The following is a 15,083-nucleotide window of genomic DNA, read 5'->3' as shown; positions in this document are numbered from 1 at the left end:
CTCAATCCAAGCCACAATCAAGATTTTCCTAAGCAACAAAACACTCTCTACCCTAAAGCACACTCTAAGAAATGCTATTAATCACAAAATCCCTGAGGGTGGGCTCACTCCCTGTTGTTTCCCATTTTTATTCTCCAGATTCTTAGGATTTTAGAATCCTTTGTATGCGCTATAGCTCCATCACAAACCCTAATCCACATCATTGCCCTAACCATCTCTTTAATCACGAGTTTGATCCTTCAGGAGTTTGTGCGATACACACAGCTCTCTTTTGCATGTCTTCAATGTGGACAGAAACGCTGAAACTAAGGAAGAAGAGAAAAACTTTCTCACTCAGATATCATCATTGCTATACATACTTGCTCAATTATCACCATCACTATATATACACAGGTGAGAGTGGTGACTCTCCAGATCTGCCACGTGTCAGCACGTATGGTGACCTCGGATGTACTACATCCTCACAAGAAACGTAAACAGCACGCCTGGCCAGGCAATCTCATTCAGGAGCTCTGCCTTGTCGATGAACACTATCTCCCTGCCGGGAGAAGCCAGCATCTTCAAGAGTCCCTCGATGACAGGACTTCCATCATAGTCGAGCCTGCCGTTGCTCCCGAGAGCCAGAGACACAGCCATCTCGTGGATGAAAGCATCGTAATCATTGGCATACTTGTTGGCTGCTTCCACCATTCGATGGTTCAAGAGGGTCAGCACGGGCACCATGTCATGCATGAGCATGCAATCGGCAAGCTTGTACATGAGTGATGACTTGCCACGGCCCCGTGATGAGCAGCCACCTCAAGTGAGTCCTCTATGTCACTCAGAAGTTTGTGTCTGGATCAATTGCGTCGAACAACAGCCGTGGCCACGGAAGCTTACCCAAATCCGGCCTCCGCTTCCAAGGAGCAAGGCCCCTGCATGAGAAATTTATAAGCATAATCTTACTTAACATAAATCTAAGCATGTAAACCAACCCTTAACCCTTAAAGTTTATGATCAAATCTATTTTGCTAGCATTTTACTTTTTTCAATCTAACAAAAAAGAAAGATAAAAAAATTTCTATGGCTTTTTCCTGATGACCACCGCAGCCGCACTGGCTAGCATATCTAAGGCACTTGGAACCACCTGGTGGCAATCTTTAAGAACGTTCACCAATTCGCGTGCTATTGGAGCAGCCGAGCACCCACACAAAGTATGCAAGCTTCCATGGACGGATGATCGGGCCATGGAAGACAAGATGCTCGAGTACCTGGCGATCGAAACCGGGCACTCGTAATTCACAACGTTCTGGAAACAGCTCAAGTCGATAGAATCAACTATGCTTTCGGTGGAAACCATTAGTTCGAATGAGCTACACCAAAAGAAAAAGAGAGCATGCATTAGCTAAACTGGAATGAAAGGGATACACACCTTGTGTTCTGATCGTTCTTTGAATCACTGGTGAAAGCCACTGCCCTGTCGAATCCCTCACGCTTCAAGGCGCCTGCTAGCACTACCACATCTTCCAGCTTTCTTGCTACCACTAGTGTTCGAGGTAGTTTACCATCGTCTTCCCGAAGTTGCTGGAGGATACTCACGACCTTGTAACGAGAGAGAAGTTTGTTTCAAAGAGAAAATAGCTAGCAGCGAACTACGAGTACCTTTGGCAGTTTTTTGGAGTCGTCAACGATTATACTAACGTCTTGGGTGATGCATGCTCCCTGCTCCTTCAAGGACTCGCTTTCCAAAACTCTAGCCACTGGATCTTCTACGTAAGATCTGGTTACTTGAATTGCTTCCCCACTGAAACTTCTGCTGAGTATTACAACTTGCATTGTGTGGCTCGTATGTAGCTTAATTGTCTGAAGGTTTTCCTTGAAACCTTTCCGGATCAACTCGTCCAAGCCATCCACAACCTTGGAAAACAAATAAAGTGGTAGTGAGCATCGGTGTGCCGTGATGGTTCACTTACCAGAAACGAAACATCCAAGAGGTTTAGTGCCTTTCTCGATACCAATTGACAAAGTCTCTCTGGTGTAGCTACAAGAACTTGACACGCAGAGGACTCCAGCCTGCAATAACAAGCGATCAATGAAGCTTTCACTTGATTGAAACAAGAGCCTACCCTTTCACTTGGTGCTCTAGGCTCGCACCCGGGTGGATGCTTATGGTCTGAAGCCCCAGAAGCTTTTTCAAAGGCTTGCACAAGTTCCTTACCTGTACAAAACAAACGCTCTCAAGTCAGATTCAGATGAACAAACACCGTAGCAAAAGGATCAAAGTCTGTTACATATAGCGCTTCCTCTTGAGACGGCACGAGAAAAAGCGCGATAGGCTTTCCAGAGAGCCTTGTCTTGGAGGGTTGCTTGACAATGTAGTCCACCACTGCAGGAACGTAAGCGATGGCTGCAATGGTCGACTCCTGGACGGTTCCAATGACGTCCAGACCTCCTCGGCAAGCCTCCCAGAGGCTAGTCTCAAAGCGAGACAATTGCCTATCAACGCTAGCAATCACTCCGGACAGTATACGAGCACCATTTGACGAACCTGCTATCCGGGACAGGAGCCGTCTGTCGTAAGCTCTCGTATCGTCTTCCCCACCAGAGCTATCTTCTTCTTCTTCGGAGCTATCATCTTCTTCCGAGGAAGCAGATTCTCTGGCCTCGGAGATTTCGTCGTCCTCGGAACTATCAGCTTCGTCGGTTAAAACTTGACTGCCATCTTGACCTTCGTCAAGGTCACTGCCTTCTTCAGCCAAACCCTCCATCGTTTCATCGTCATATCGTCTCTTCTTGCGTTTTCCTAGAGACCGGTTATTGAATGGATCCTCGGGAGTTGGGAGGCTGTAGCACATTCCCTGTATGAAAAATAAAAATAAAAAAGAGATTCGAAGATCGAAAAGATAAAGATCCACAACCACGGTTCTTGAAAGTCGAAGAACTAAAACCAATGTAGGAAGAACGAGAAAACAATGCACGAAACTATTACAAAAACAGATCTATTCGCAAAAGCAAAAGCCTAGAACGCTTACCAAAAACCAAGCAAAAGAAGAAACAAAACCTCGAAGCGAATCAGACAATCCACCACAGAATGCTGGCATTTCCAGAAAAGAATCGATCTAATCGATCTGTCACTCACCTCGCAAACTCGCCGCTTCCCAGCTTTCCTCCTGCGCTTGGCGGCAATCACGGCAGTGTGGAATCCAGCGCCGCCGGCGCTTCGCAAGCGCTTCCTGGCGGCCTTGTTCCTCCGCTTTGCCGCCGCTTCCTCCGCCTTCCCCATCAAAACCCTAGCTACACCATAAACCTCTCCAAGGAGAGAGCTTTCCTTCCAATTGTTTTTAAATTGGAGAGAGAGTACAAATGTTACATACAAACAACCAAAACAAAACAAACGAAGAACACGAAACTTTGGAGGCCATCGCTTGCGAGGAGAGAGCGCTCATATTCTGGAGACCGATTGCGTGATTCTTCTTGTGAGTGTGTTCCTGGATTAAAACCCGCTCGGGTGGTGGTGGTGGTGGTGGTGGTGGTGTTCGGGCTGTGGTTGATTTTGTTGTTGAGTTGGAGTTGGAGTTGGAGTTGGAGTTTGCTGCTGCTGCTGCTGTTGTTGTTGGTGTTGGTGGTTTACCATGTAAGCGTTGTACATTTCCCTGTTCATGACCTGGATAGACAGAAGAACACGAAAGAGTCAGGAAAAAAAGAGAATTTTGCGTGAGAAAACTCCATAGGTCGGACACAAACCAAGCACAACACCAGGAAAGCTCAAAACGATAGAATAGATACCGAAACAAGGAGAACTTTTGGCGATCTTTTCCAGAGCACTGCAATCCAAGAGAGTGACTTGTTCCTGCCTAGAAGAAGAGAAAAACAAACAGCACAAACATAAAACACTGACATTTTCACGACGAGAAAACGGAAAAACAAGTGAAAAAACTCCAGAAAACTCTAGGTGGAACAAAAAAAATGGAACTTTCGTTACTTACCTGGACGGGAATTTGCAATTGCTGCTGAGAAACGTAGACGTTGTATGAATCCGGCTCGCTCACGATCGGTCTCAATGGAGCTGCCGCTGCCGCCGCTCCTGGTGCTGTGCTCGAGCTCCCCAAGTCGACCATGTTCATCCCCATCCCCATTCCCATTCCCATATTCATGCCGACTCCCAGCATTCCCATTCCCATCCCCATCCCGTAAGGCAACGGAGCCATCTGTGGAGGCATTTGCATGTGTGGGTGGCGAACACCATTGGCCATGGCCATTGGAGGCATGCTCATACCGCTTCTCATCGACATCATCTACAAGAACAGGAAAAAGTGTGAGAACTATGTAAAAGTTCGATTTTTTGCACCTGGAGCTGTAGCTGAAGCATCTTCAAGTACTCGATAGCTTCGTCCAGCATGGAAGCTTTGTCGGTCTGTGGGGAAAAACGAAGAGTAACGTCAGTGCGAGATCAAGTGCAAAGACCTTGTTGGAGTTTGGGATGAGCTCTTGCAAGGCTCTCATTTTCTCGTTGATTCTATCGCGCCGCCGCTGCAAAGTCCGCGTGTAAGTCGAGGATGCTCTTAAGACAAAAGAACAAACAAGTTACGTACACGCTCGGAGAGATTGTGAACTTCGGCTGCCCGGCTTCTCTTCGGACGAGTGGCTGGTTTTTTGGTGTCGACAGACTCCGCTTCCACGTCCTGGAAGCCACAAGAAAACGCAAAGATCAATAAGAACCTCGAAAAAGCCTCCGCGTACCTCGCTTTGACAATCCATGGACTCGGTCATCTGTGGAGCCTTCCTCTTCTCGGCAATCCTCTCGGCCTTGTCCGACTTCTCCGTCGTGTTGTCCGACCCTCCGGACGAGGAAGTGATGGTAGGCTCCGCGTCATACTTCTTCGATCCCGCCACACTCTTGTGCTGGCTCTCGTCGTTTCCAAACGACTTTGTCTTGCAGCTCGAGCTCCCTCCCCCGGAGATCATGGATCCCGCCTGCTCTCTCTTGACAGCTCTCGCATGATCGCCAGCTTTGTGCGGAGAAACCAGCGGAGCCGACTCCGCCACGATCGAGCTGCTGCTCCGCTGGACCAAACCTCTCTTCAATCCTTGCTGCTCGGACTCATGAACGAAGGTGGTGGTGGCTGCAGAGCTCGCAGAAAAATTTGGTTTTGACGCTTGCCTTTGATCGAAGACTGCTGCTGCTGCTGCTGCTCCTGCTACTTCGGGATTCATGGCTGCTAACGACGGAGTAGCAGTCGCCGGTGCCACCGTCGTCGTCGTTACCGTCGTCGAAGCCGTAGGCCACTTGGGAACCGGAGGTTGGATCGAGGCAGTGGTCCGGACTCTGCAAAAGGCCTCGAGGCCGACCTGTGAGCTCAGCCCAGCTGCGCGCTCGGCACCAAGCGCCATCGCGGCTTCCGCGCTTGGAAGCTTGCTGGTGGTGGCGGGAGGAGCATTACCACTCGGCTGGATGGCTGGGGGCGACGTGTGAGCAATCGTTGCCCGCCTGGTGCTGCTACAGCCAGCAAACGTCTGCATGCCTGAATTAGGAACGTCGGCAAACAGATCCGAGCAGTAGCTCTTTTCGAAGCTTTCGTCCATGGGGTAGTGCAGCCACGACAACATCTCGTCGTCTTGGGCAGAGACGATGGCGGAGCTGCCGCAGGGTGGCGGTGGTGCCGGCTGGAAAAGCTCCCCTCCCAAGCTCTTGCTATTCTTGATCTCCAACTTTTGCTGCTGCTGCGGCTGTTCTTCCTGTTCTTGGTGGTGATGTTGATGATGGTGGTGGTGATGTTGATGGTGGTGGTGGTGATTCTCTAGCCAGACCCCTGATCCTGTTCCATCCCCAGAGCTTCCAATCCTGTTAATGGTACCGCTCCTACCTTGCATTTCTAGATCTACGTCTAACTCGAGCCGGACTGTTTCCTTGGCTTGGTTCGCGTCACTCTCCCGTCTGGAAATCACAAGAGATATCAGCGAGGCAAAGAGCAAATTCTCTACCCGAAAAGAAGAAAGCAAAAGAGAGAGGTGATCACAGTGGAGGGAAGGGAGAAGAGATTTACGCTAAGGATAATTCGGAGATGTTGAGCTTCCTCTGCCGGAGAGCCTCCCACTTCCCTTTGAGAGGCAAGATCTGATTAGAAAGAAAGGTTCCAGTCATGTTGAGCAGAGGAGGAGCTGGAGAGCTCATACTTGACTGCATTCCAGCCAAGATCAAAAGGAAAAACAGAACAAGACCAAAAAAAAGGAAGAAAAAAACAAAACAAAATCCAGTGCTGTGTGAGTTGAGAGAGATCTTCTCCAAAAAAGAATTTTATACCTTACTATGAAGATACTCACGCTGCTGCCGCTGGGATTGCTCCAAATTCATCACTTGCTCGTCCATTACTTGACGATCATCGCTTCCCCTCGCCTCGGAGCAATAATCTCGCAAAAGAAAAACGATTCTACATTCTTCACAGCAACGCTGCTACCGATTTTAATCTTGCGACGCCTCTGTGATCTTCTTCCTTAGATCTACTTGCTTGCCACAAAATTCCAGCTATTGCACGCTCTAATCGACGCTCTGGAGCTCACATTCTACGCGAATCTGGCAGATGTCCGGCTAAACCCCTCACAGTATTCCATCAACCCTAAATCCGCCATAGCAGCCAGCACAGAATAATTATTATTTCTTTTTTCCACATCATCTTATTGCCATAACAGGAGACTAATTTCAATTTAGTGTCTGGACATGAGAGATTTTTCTTTGCCAGATGGCATTTTTCTAGTGGTTTGAAAGATTTTCCATCACGGCATGCCTTCTAAGAATGTGACATTTGGCACTTCTACAGTATAGATTTTGATCGATTCGATCAATTTTGCATTGCTGTAACTTGTGGCTGTAGATTAAAGTTTCTGTCAAGTGAATATAACATGTGGTATTTGTATTGTGTGGTGTGTAGTTTTTCGTATTTCATTAACCATATTTCTTATATAAACTCATTAATTTGGCCACAAATTCTAAATACATTCAATTAGAGCATGAACATACAATATAAAATATTTCGTACCTTCTAGCTTGAAAATAGCGTCAATTCCATCTGGAGTTCTTTTTGCCTGAAATTTAAAACTATAAGAAAATAATTAAGAAATTTAAATGTTTTTACATAAAACTTAGCCCATTGATTTATTTCCTCCATGAAAGAAACATTTACTAGCTTAATAAGCTCGTCAACAAGCCTCTACAAAAAATTAGTTTATCAAAATAAATACAAAACAAAAAAAAAAAAATTCAATTTTCTCATTGTAACATACCCAAAGGATAAGCTTTGCAGCTACGCCCTCGTCTAAAAGCTTTTGCATATTTCTTTTTACCTTATAAAGCCTACCAAACAAAAAATACATTTCATTTTGTTAAATACAACATCATTTTACAGATAATACCTTCTTGGATTTTGTTCGTCGATGATATCCCGTGCCATGCTAACAATGTCGTTCTCCCACTCGATCGCAATCACCTGGTTTTCGTCAAATGGATACCTTCAATTCAACAACCACTCAAAGTTAGTTCAACAAAAAAATATAAGCTTTCAATCATGAGTTGCTTACTGCTTTAGCTTGCATGCTTCTAATGATAGCACGGCCTGTCGGAAATTCTTCGATGCTTTTGCGATCCGCCAGGCAAAGTGCTCTTGCAGATCCAGATTCTCTCGCTTGGCAACGAAATAAAGAACTTGCACAACCTGGAAGATGGCAAATCTATTCAGGAAAACAACGGACGACTGTTGGGATTTCTCTGTACTTACGTCATCTACTGTTGGATTGTGTACGTCCACGACAATGCACCGCAATCGAACAGAGTCGGAGAGCTTAGACGGCTGAGAGCAGCAGAGCAACATGAACTTGCAATAATCTGAGTAGCGGTCCATGAGCCAGCGAATATGCTGCTGTGCCTCGGCACTCACTTCGTCCGCATCATGAAGAACAAGAACTGGATTATATAAAAATCTTAAGTATCATAAACAAAGAGGAAAAGGTGAAAGCTGTACCTTTGTAGCTCCTGATATAAGAATCGTTATCATAAGCTGTACATGCCACTTTCATTTCTTTCAAGAGTGTGGTGAGCACGGGCCTTAAATAAACTCCAACATGGAGGAGATTCAGTTCAACATGATGAGCACTTGATGCTATAGGAAGAGACACTTTTGTTCCCTGTCAAAACAACGATTTATAAGCATCCGTATCTCTGTTGGCAAGAAAAGAACGGAACAAAGAATATAAAAATGTGAACAGGCAGACCTCGACGTCAAAAGTTCTAGTGAAATCTCTAACCTGTAGAAAACAAATCAAAACAACGTGATCTATCCAGCATAAGAATCTTAAAAGAAAATGCGATAAAGACAGACCAGCCACGCAGAAATTCCAAAGGCATCTCGCAGCAGCGCCATGATCAAACTCTTTTTTCCGCATCCAGGAGGTCCTTCGAAAAGCAAGTGATGACAGTGCCCCGCAGATATCTGATTCACAAAGTGCTCAGTCCAAGGATGATCAAGCACGGAAATCACGCAACAAAGTTACTAGTTGCTTCAAATCGTGGGCCTGCCGACAGTTGATAACGAACGAGGACAAGCTCTCGGGACGATGCTTGTTAACCCACAACTTCGGCGTGCTGGATATGAAACTCGTCGTCTGATTTTGAGCAGCAACAGAAACGCAGCTGCTAGCCGGCAAGCAACTCGATTGCTGTGAATCGCCGTTTGTGGAGTGCTGGGCTGGCAGCTCAACAAGCCGGTTACATGCCGCAGAACAAGTCGAAAGCTTGGCCACCAATGCACCCAGATTGTTGTGAGAAACAGAACGAGATAGCTTAGTACCGGCGTGATCTTTCCTCAGTAGAGGGTTGGTTGTGGAAACAAAGCTTGCGGTGGTGCTCGTTCTCTCGATGCTTGCGGAGAGCGATTCATGATCTTGTAGTCTTTTGAAACTGGAAGGCCCAGTGTTAGGCCTGTTTTGAGTATAAGTGGTGTCGTTTCTGCTCCATGTTTTCGTTAGAAATCTATGTTTTCTTGAGTTTCCGGTACCTTTCTGAGGTGTACGTGGAATTTACTCCAGAGAGGGCTTGAGGATCGTGATCGCTTTTCAACGTCGAAGTTCCAGTCCTTTGAAAATGGTTGAATTCAGTGTTCTCCTTGCTTCTATACCAAAATTCTTGTAGCAAAAGGAAAAAAAGAAAAGAAAAGAAAAAACGAATACCTTGGAGAAACAATGGTACTAGTTCTCTGGAAATGGTTGAATTCAGTGTTCTCCTTGCTTCTGTACCAAAGATCTTGTCGATAGAACAAATAAAAAACGAAACATGATACCTTGGAGAAACATTGGTACTACAACCCACGACCGGAGTCTTGGGCCGCGCTGGCGGGATTATGGATCGCATCGATGCCGTAACATTGGCGAGGTGTCCTACCTCCGCAGGCTTTGTGTTGAGATCCGACCAGGCGCCTCCGAAATGAAATCCCGAGGCGCTCGCGCTCGAATCCTCCTCCTCCGGCTTGCGGCTTTGGAATCCAAATCGATTCCTCGTGCCAGCGCCTTGCATTCCCTAGCTATCCCTGATCTTGAAAAGAACCAGACCTGGAAGAGGAGAGAATCCATCGCGGCGGACACAACGAGCGAGCTTCACGACAAAGAGCTCTGTCTTTTAGGGCAACCCCAAATTCAAATTCTAGGGCTGACGAGGCAAACTTCAAGTGGATAAAGCGTTGCCGCGTGACGCCTAGGTGGCAATCACATTCGTGGCGTAGTCTGTGTACCTTGGAATCGAGGCGATGGCGTCGGCGGCTACAGCGTGCTACCAGGCGCTTGGAGCGTCGCGATCGCGGCATTGTGATCCTGCTGCCTTCGCCAAGGTGAGATATCAATCGCAATTCCAATCGTCAGCTCGGCCGTGATCGATTCGATCGTTCTCCAGGCTAGGGTTTTGGCGAGACAGAAGCACCAGCAGCGGCGATTCCCCCGGCTACGCCAGGTCAGTGCGGTTCTAGACACTCCCAGCGAGAGGACAAACAGTAGCGATCCATCAGAGCCAGCAAGGGTTGCCCTGGAGAGGCTGTTCTTGGGCGGCGGCAGTGGTAGCGACCAGGGGCTCATAGAGTCGGTCTTGGATGGTGGAAGCGGCGTTTCTCATGTAGTTATCGACGAGGAGCTCAGGAGGAAGGAGGAAGAGCTTAAGACTGCCGAGACTGTGGCTCGAGAGGATCACCACCAGCTAGAAAACACGAAGTTTGCGCTCGTTAAGAGAGAAGATGTGCTCGAGGATGCTCGGCAGGGGCAGGGAAAGAAGCGCGATGAGATTGGAAATCTTTACAAGGAGCTGGTTGAGCAAGCAAAGGAGGCCGAGAATGCGCAGAAGGTGGTGGACGAGCAGCAGCGCCAGCTCGAGGCCTTGCAGAGGACTCTCTCGAAAAAGCAGGAGGTGATTGCTCGATCCAAGGCTCAGATCTTTGCCAAAGACGAGGCGCTTGCTCAGTGCCGCCGGGAGTTGAAGGTGAGAGACTCGCGGCTCAAGCATGCAAACGAGGTGATTGCACAGCAGGCTGCAGAGCTTAAGGAGCTTCGAAGTTCTCTCGAGCTAAAAGAGGCCGGGCTCAGGACTTTGGAGGAGAATGTGAAGTTCAAACAGGAACAGATCCAAAAGACCGAGGCGGACCTGAGCACCCGAGTGATCGCGTACCTGAGCGTCGAAAGAGAGCTAAAATCACTCGAGGCAGATCTTTCGAAGAGCAAAGCGTTGAATGTGGAGGCTGGGAAGGAGCTGAAAGGCGTCAAAGATCTTCTCACGGAAGTGCAAGAAGAGTTGAGATTCTCGCAGATGCGACTTCAGCAGTACAAGAAAACGGTGGAGGAGCAGTCCATACAGATAAAAAGCCAGCAAGAAGAGATCGCTCTGCAGAAGAGCCTGGTGGAGTCTTTCGAGTTAAGTCTGGCCGAGGCGAAGGAAAGAACTAAGCGAGAGGAGGAACAAGTACGACTCGCAAAGGAGTCATATAAGAAGCTTGAAGAGCAATCCGCGAATGAAAGGCTGGAGGCCGAGAAGCTACAGCTAGAGCTAAGAAACGAGAAGTCAGCACTGCAAGAAGCTACAACGGAGATAAATTCTCTCAAAAGAGAGTTACAGCAGAAAGAGACCGCTCTCTCGGATACGCAGCTGGCTTTACGGCTCAAGGAAGCGGAGCTAACTGCGTCTCAGGTGGAGCTCCAAGAGCTAAAGTCAAACTTCGCCTCGATGAAGCTGGAGCTGGATCAGAAAAACAGCGAGCTGAGACACGCACAGACGGTGGTTAACGCGTTGCAGCAGGACGTGAAGCGTTTGAAGGCTCTGCTCAGCGCGAAGGAAGAAAAGCACGTCGAAGTGGTGGCTGCGCTGAAGGCCAAAGAGGAGGAGCTCGTTTCCATGCGGAAGAAACTGGACGCCAACAACGTGAAGATGTCTCAAGTCAACTTTGCCGTGGAGCAAATCTCCGCGTTATCGGAGGCGCTGGTGGACTCCATTGCCGACGACAAGCCATCACTCTTGAGCCGGGAGTCGGTACTCCGCCAGACGAACCACGAGCTCTTTGCTTCGAACCGTGCACTGCTAGAGAACGAAGTGCAGACGATCAGGCTCCAGGAGCAAGCCGCGGAAGACGAGAAGAAGCTCCAGCATCTGGAACAAGAAGTAGAAGCCGCGAAGGAGCTTTTGGTGGAAAAGGACCTCGAGCTTCAAGGCCTTCACAAAGCCATAGCCAGCAAAGACAATGAGCTGACGGAGATACTAGAGCACAAGACGGACAGGAGCGGGGACTTCATCGAATTCTCGGAGCTCCAACCGGCCGTCTCGGCTCTCCAAAGCCTCGTCCAGCTAAGTGCCAACCTTTCCGACGAGGTGGAGTTGATGGATTCACAGGCGCAACAAGGAGAACGCAGCGATCTTGAGACAGAGATCCTCCAACGCGACGAAGCTCTCGTCCACACCAGGCAAGCTGTTTGCAACTTAGCCGAGCTAACCAGGCAACTCCTCGTCGAGAGTGGTCACTGACGATCCAATACGCGTGTATAACAACGTAGCAGGCTCGAAGGTCACCGGTACCACGAGAGAAGAGAAACTTTGGTGATCATCCAAAGCTTGACAGAAGAGAGTTTGTATCGGAGAGGAAGATTTATAGTGTGTATACGCTGCTGTAAATCTCGAGTGTAACTAATGAAATTTTTTACTTCATTTACAGTTTTTTTTTCGAGTTTGAATGGAAGAACCATCACGATGGCTCCGAGGAACTTCTTCCTCCGCTTCGTGTTGGTGGTGATCGGCGTGATCGTGCTCGCAAGAGACTCTCCATTTGCGGTAGCGTACGCCTAGCTTGTCATATGGAACTGGGAGGTTCCATACGTTTGCTCCACGAACCATTCGCTCTTGTTGCCCTTCGACCAGTCTTAGATCTTCGTCTAGAACCTGTTGAGGAAAAGAATATAGTAACGAAGCCTTGATAAGAAAAAGCAAAGGCATACCTTTCGTGCTAAATGCACCCAAAGAGTTTGGATGAACGGGACGTACTTCAGCCAGGGAGCGAAGTCCAAAGACATCCTGTAGAGCAGCCTCGTCTTACCTCGCGTCGAGGGTATGCAGACGTGCAATTGGTGGAGATGGTTTTTGCACGACTGAGTGTCACTGCCCTCTAGTTTGCCTGGCTTTGCGAGACCGATCGTCGAGAGAACCATGCACGGTCGCCTAAACTCCATATCAATGGGATATGGATCCCAGTAGCCACGCAGAGTCTCTACAGGTGTTTTGAACTTCACGGAGCTGGAGCCAAGGAATAGTTAAGACACGAAAAGAGAAGAACGATAAACGAACCTTGGGACAGACCAGCCTTTGGCGAACGTTGTAGTGTGCGTGAACGGAGCGTGGGCCAGGTCGAGCAAGTTTTCCATCAAAAGACCATGCTCCACTTCCAAGTCGAGAATAATCTACAAAAAGGAATGCTTTGAAAAGAACAAACAAGGGAAAAACAAAGCAATCACCTCGGCATGCAATGTGAAGTTCTCTGGAGGTAGCAAGCTCGGAATGTCGCTCTCTGGCGTCGCCGAGCCCGGCCAAATCCAAACCAGTCCATCCTTTTCTATGCACGGCATTGATTTCACTTTCGTCGGGACAAATCTCGTAGACGGCATTTTCTCGCAGGAGCCACTTGTTGCATACTCCCATCCTAAAGAGACAAAGGTTAAAGCTAAAGAAAACGGATCACCTCGCCATAAACTTTACCGTGATATGGACATTGCAAACAGCCATCGTTGACTTTGCCGAGAGAAAGTGGACAAGCTCGATGTGCGCAAGCATCATGGATGCATCCAGCCCGGCCATCCTTGCCCCGGAAAAGCACCCAATTCTTTTCAAAGATCTCAATTGCCAGCTGAAAGAAAAGTAAACAAAGAAAAAGGGTCTCCTGTCAGCTACACAATGAGAAAAGCAAAGTTTGTGGGGTTGGAAAGCTTACAGGTTTTTCAGAGTCGAGGCAAGCCGAAAAAGCAACCGGATACCAATAATTTTTCATCTCGGCTGGATACCGCTTCACGGGCCCTGCGATGTTTAGTCCTTTAGATTTGCTGCTGGTGGCATTCTTCCTTACGGTCACTGCTGCTTCATCTTTCTGCAGGAGCTCGTCGTTTACCATGGTTTCCATCTCGGCCAACTTCGAGAGCGTGTGATTTACTCTAGCTTCTGAAATGTGCACCTGGTAAAGCAAATGGCATTTGGAATTCATCGTGAAAACTCGGAGGAAAAGAAGAAAAGACACTCTTTTACCTGTGCATGGGCTCTTTGTAGATCTTCTTGTAAGTTAGCTAGCTCACGTTTGAGCGTGTTGATGGACTTGGTTTCTCGAGCGAGAGGATTTAGCACCTCCACAACCTGAGAGAAAAATACATGAAAGTGTAATTCATGGAAGTGTAAAAGAACTATCAAACTAAAGACCATACCTTGTCATGAGCGTCTTTGATTGCCAAAACATCCTGCCGAGCTCTCAAATCCAAAAACTCCACGTCGTGCCTCAAGAGCTCCCACGCTTGATTCACATCGATGACTCTGGATCCCCTCTCGGCATCGGCATGGGAAAAATCACCGATCTCCAATCCCATCCCACAAGAAAGCCCCCCGCCATTCTCACTCTGCCTGACGCAAAAATGCCTCCTACATCGTCTCAGCAATCGCTTCCTCTGTGTCCTCGAAAACAATCTCGACGAGCTACCTAAATCTACGCCTAGAACTACCGGCACTTCGAGCGAATTCGAAATCCCCACTCCAGAGAAGAGAGAATTCCGTGCGCCGGGATTCAATGCCGACTCCATCGCCAGGAGCTAAAATCTTATCCAACCGGCCGCATTCTCGATCAAACCCCAATGGCAATCCAAACCTGGAGCTAGCTTCTGCCCTCCCACACTAGCATAAACCCTAACACTCCAACGTGTACGATCCAACGGCATCCGTGAGAGAAGATAAACGTCCTTTACCACGTGGACTTTTTCAATTGGACCTTAAGATTTTAGGATTGCTCGCGTGGCAGCACGTGGCTCTCTTGCGATTGCGGGGCCTAAACACGCGCCACATGTTTGATACTGGAGGGGTCCCATGGATACCAGCCACAAGGCCAATGGGCGGCTCTCAGCCGTCGGATGCCGCGATCAGACGTAGGAAAATGCGCCAAGTCTGCATGGGTTCGATTCGTTCCGTGTCGCGAAATTCGAAAGGCTGTGGTGGGTATATTTTCGTCATTATTGGTTCCAAGAAAACACCTCTGGTCGCCTAGGGCATTATTGGAAGAAACGTAGCTAGACAGCATTCTAACATAAGATCATTCACGAAACCATATAGTATGAAAAATAATTCCTTCCATTCATATAGCATGAGAAATTTGACAACGGCAAACTTAATTTAATAACGAACTTTACCACGTGGAGACCTAATGAGAATCCGTGGCCTGGCCTCGCAAAATTTCAACACGAAAGAAGAGAAGAAGCGAGCATATACGCATTGGAAGATCTCATGTACTATCCGAGTTTGGTAGGCATGGAATATCTGTGGTGTGTATGCGGATGGTCATTGTCAGCCGTAC

At 48.0% G+C, this 15,083-nt stretch overlaps 5 protein-coding genes across 6 annotated transcripts; 1 reads left to right on the top strand and 4 right to left on the bottom strand.

Annotated features, from left to right (window-relative positions):
- Positions 1 to 976: 976 nt before the first annotated feature.
- LOC112342448 (ATP-dependent RNA helicase DBP3-like) lies at positions 977 to 3,274 on the bottom strand. The gene is made up of 7 exons (XM_024664290.1): positions 3,119 to 3,274; positions 2,271 to 2,837; positions 2,106 to 2,197; positions 1,953 to 2,052; positions 1,642 to 1,896; positions 1,412 to 1,581; positions 977 to 1,352 (listed from the first exon to the last, which is right to left on the bottom strand). Exons 1-7 carry the CDS (start codon positions 3,260 to 3,262, stop codon positions 1,061 to 1,063), a joined length of 1,620 nt encoding a protein of 539 aa, XP_024520058.1. The 5' UTR covers positions 3,263 to 3,274; the 3' UTR covers positions 977 to 1,060.
- Positions 3,275 to 3,293: 19 nt separating this feature from the next.
- LOC112342447 (transcription factor PIF3-like) lies at positions 3,294 to 6,602 on the bottom strand. 2 transcript variants are annotated; one of them, XM_024664287.1, is made up of 9 exons: positions 6,281 to 6,602; positions 6,024 to 6,157; positions 4,720 to 5,914; positions 4,572 to 4,661; positions 4,444 to 4,509; positions 4,328 to 4,393; positions 3,966 to 4,274; positions 3,766 to 3,833; positions 3,550 to 3,643 (listed from the first exon to the last, which is right to left on the bottom strand). In XM_024664287.1, exons 1-9 carry the CDS (start codon positions 6,344 to 6,346, stop codon positions 3,637 to 3,639), a joined length of 2,001 nt encoding a protein of 666 aa, XP_024520055.1. In that variant the 5' UTR covers positions 6,347 to 6,602; the 3' UTR covers positions 3,550 to 3,636. The 2 variants fall into 2 exon arrangements, with proteins under 2 accessions (XP_024520054.1, XP_024520055.1); XM_024664286.1 differs by lacking the exon at positions 3,766 to 3,833 and having other exon boundaries at positions 3,294 to 3,643.
- A 268-nt stretch (positions 6,603 to 6,870) lies between these two features.
- On the bottom strand, positions 6,871 to 9,689 carry LOC9662437 (replication factor C subunit 5). The gene is made up of 14 exons (XM_024664288.1): positions 9,306 to 9,689; positions 9,196 to 9,255; positions 9,024 to 9,137; positions 8,521 to 8,974; positions 8,349 to 8,459; positions 8,242 to 8,274; positions 7,992 to 8,154; positions 7,749 to 7,933; positions 7,552 to 7,685; positions 7,387 to 7,482; positions 7,258 to 7,327; positions 7,110 to 7,184; positions 7,014 to 7,059; positions 6,871 to 6,963 (listed from the first exon to the last, which is right to left on the bottom strand). Exons 1-14 carry the CDS (start codon positions 9,536 to 9,538, stop codon positions 6,920 to 6,922), a joined length of 1,818 nt encoding a protein of 605 aa, XP_024520056.1. The 5' UTR covers positions 9,539 to 9,689; the 3' UTR covers positions 6,871 to 6,919.
- Positions 9,690 to 9,709: 20 nt separating this feature from the next.
- Positions 9,710 to 12,207, top strand: LOC9631543 (early endosome antigen 1). The gene is made up of 2 exons (XM_002990515.2): positions 9,710 to 9,848; positions 9,911 to 12,207. The coding sequence occupies exons 1-2, from the start codon at positions 9,768 to 9,770 to the stop codon at positions 12,014 to 12,016; spliced, it is 2,187 nt and encodes a 728-aa protein (XP_002990561.1). The 5' UTR covers positions 9,710 to 9,767; the 3' UTR covers positions 12,017 to 12,207.
- On the bottom strand, positions 12,150 to 14,420 carry LOC9662436 (chlorophyllide a oxygenase, chloroplastic). The gene is made up of 8 exons (XM_002990449.2): positions 13,951 to 14,420; positions 13,778 to 13,882; positions 13,470 to 13,706; positions 13,238 to 13,385; positions 12,997 to 13,181; positions 12,830 to 12,942; positions 12,484 to 12,778; positions 12,150 to 12,427 (listed from the first exon to the last, which is right to left on the bottom strand). Exons 1-8 carry the CDS (start codon positions 14,317 to 14,319, stop codon positions 12,194 to 12,196), a joined length of 1,686 nt encoding a protein of 561 aa, XP_002990495.2. The 5' UTR covers positions 14,320 to 14,420; the 3' UTR covers positions 12,150 to 12,193.
- Between the last annotated feature and the right edge of the window lie 663 nt (positions 14,421 to 15,083).

The sequence above is a fragment of the Selaginella moellendorffii genome, unplaced genomic scaffold (assembly GCF_000143415.4).
Source record: "Selaginella moellendorffii unplaced genomic scaffold, v1.0 SELMOscaffold_109, whole genome shotgun sequence".
Lineage (NCBI taxonomy): Eukaryota > Viridiplantae > Streptophyta > Lycopodiopsida > Selaginellales > Selaginellaceae > Selaginella > Selaginella moellendorffii.
This window is presented reverse-complemented; position numbering and strand designations above follow the sequence as displayed.

Coding starts and splice junctions, on each gene's coding strand:
- LOC112342448 (XM_024664290.1), bottom strand. CDS start 3,262: ATGGGGAAGGCGGAGGAAGCGGCGGCAAAGCGGAGGAACAAGGCCGCC. Junction 2,838..3,118: donor GGAAGCGGCGAGTTTGCGAG/GTGAGTGACAGA, acceptor TTTTTCATACAG/GGAATGTGCTACAGCCTCCC. Junction 2,198..2,270: donor CTCAAGAGGAAGCGCTATAT/GTAACAGACTTT, acceptor TGTTTTGTACAG/GTAAGGAACTTGTGCAAGCC.
- LOC9662436 (XM_002990449.2), bottom strand. CDS start 14,319: ATGGAGTCGGCATTGAATCCCGGCGCACGGAATTCTCTCTTCTCTGGA. Junction 13,883..13,950: donor TCAAAGACGCTCATGACAAG/GTATGGTCTTTA, acceptor TTTTTCTCTCAG/GTTGTGGAGGTGCTAAATCC. Junction 12,943..12,996: donor ACTTCACATTGCATGCCGAG/GTGATTGCTTTG, acceptor TCCTTTTTGTAG/ATTATTCTCGACTTGGAAGT.
- LOC9662437 (XM_024664288.1), bottom strand. CDS start 9,538: ATGCAAGGCGCTGGCACGAGGAATCGATTTGGATTCCAAAGCCGCAAG. Junction 7,328..7,386: donor GACGAACAAAATCCAAGAAG/GTATTATCTGTA, acceptor TTTGTTTGGTAG/GCTTTATAAGGTAAAAAGAA. Junction 7,185..7,257: donor CTGCAAAGCTTATCCTTTGG/GTATGTTACAAT, acceptor AATTTTTTGTAG/AGGCTTGTTGACGAGCTTAT.
- LOC9631543 (XM_002990515.2), top strand. CDS start 9,768: ATGGCGTCGGCGGCTACAGCGTGCTACCAGGCGCTTGGAGCGTCGCGA. Junction 9,849..9,910: donor ATCCTGCTGCCTTCGCCAAG/GTGAGATATCAA, acceptor ATCGTTCTCCAG/GCTAGGGTTTTGGCGAGACA.
- LOC112342447 (XM_024664286.1), bottom strand. CDS start 6,346: ATGGACGAGCAAGTGATGAATTTGGAGCAATCCCAGCGGCAGCAGCGT. Junction 5,915..6,023: donor ATCTCCGAATTATCCTTAGC/GTAAATCTCTTC, acceptor TGTGATTTCCAG/ACGGGAGAGTGACGCGAACC. Junction 3,644..3,965: donor AATTGCAAATTCCCGTCCAG/GTAAGTAACGAA, acceptor CTGTCTATCCAG/GTCATGAACAGGGAAATGTA.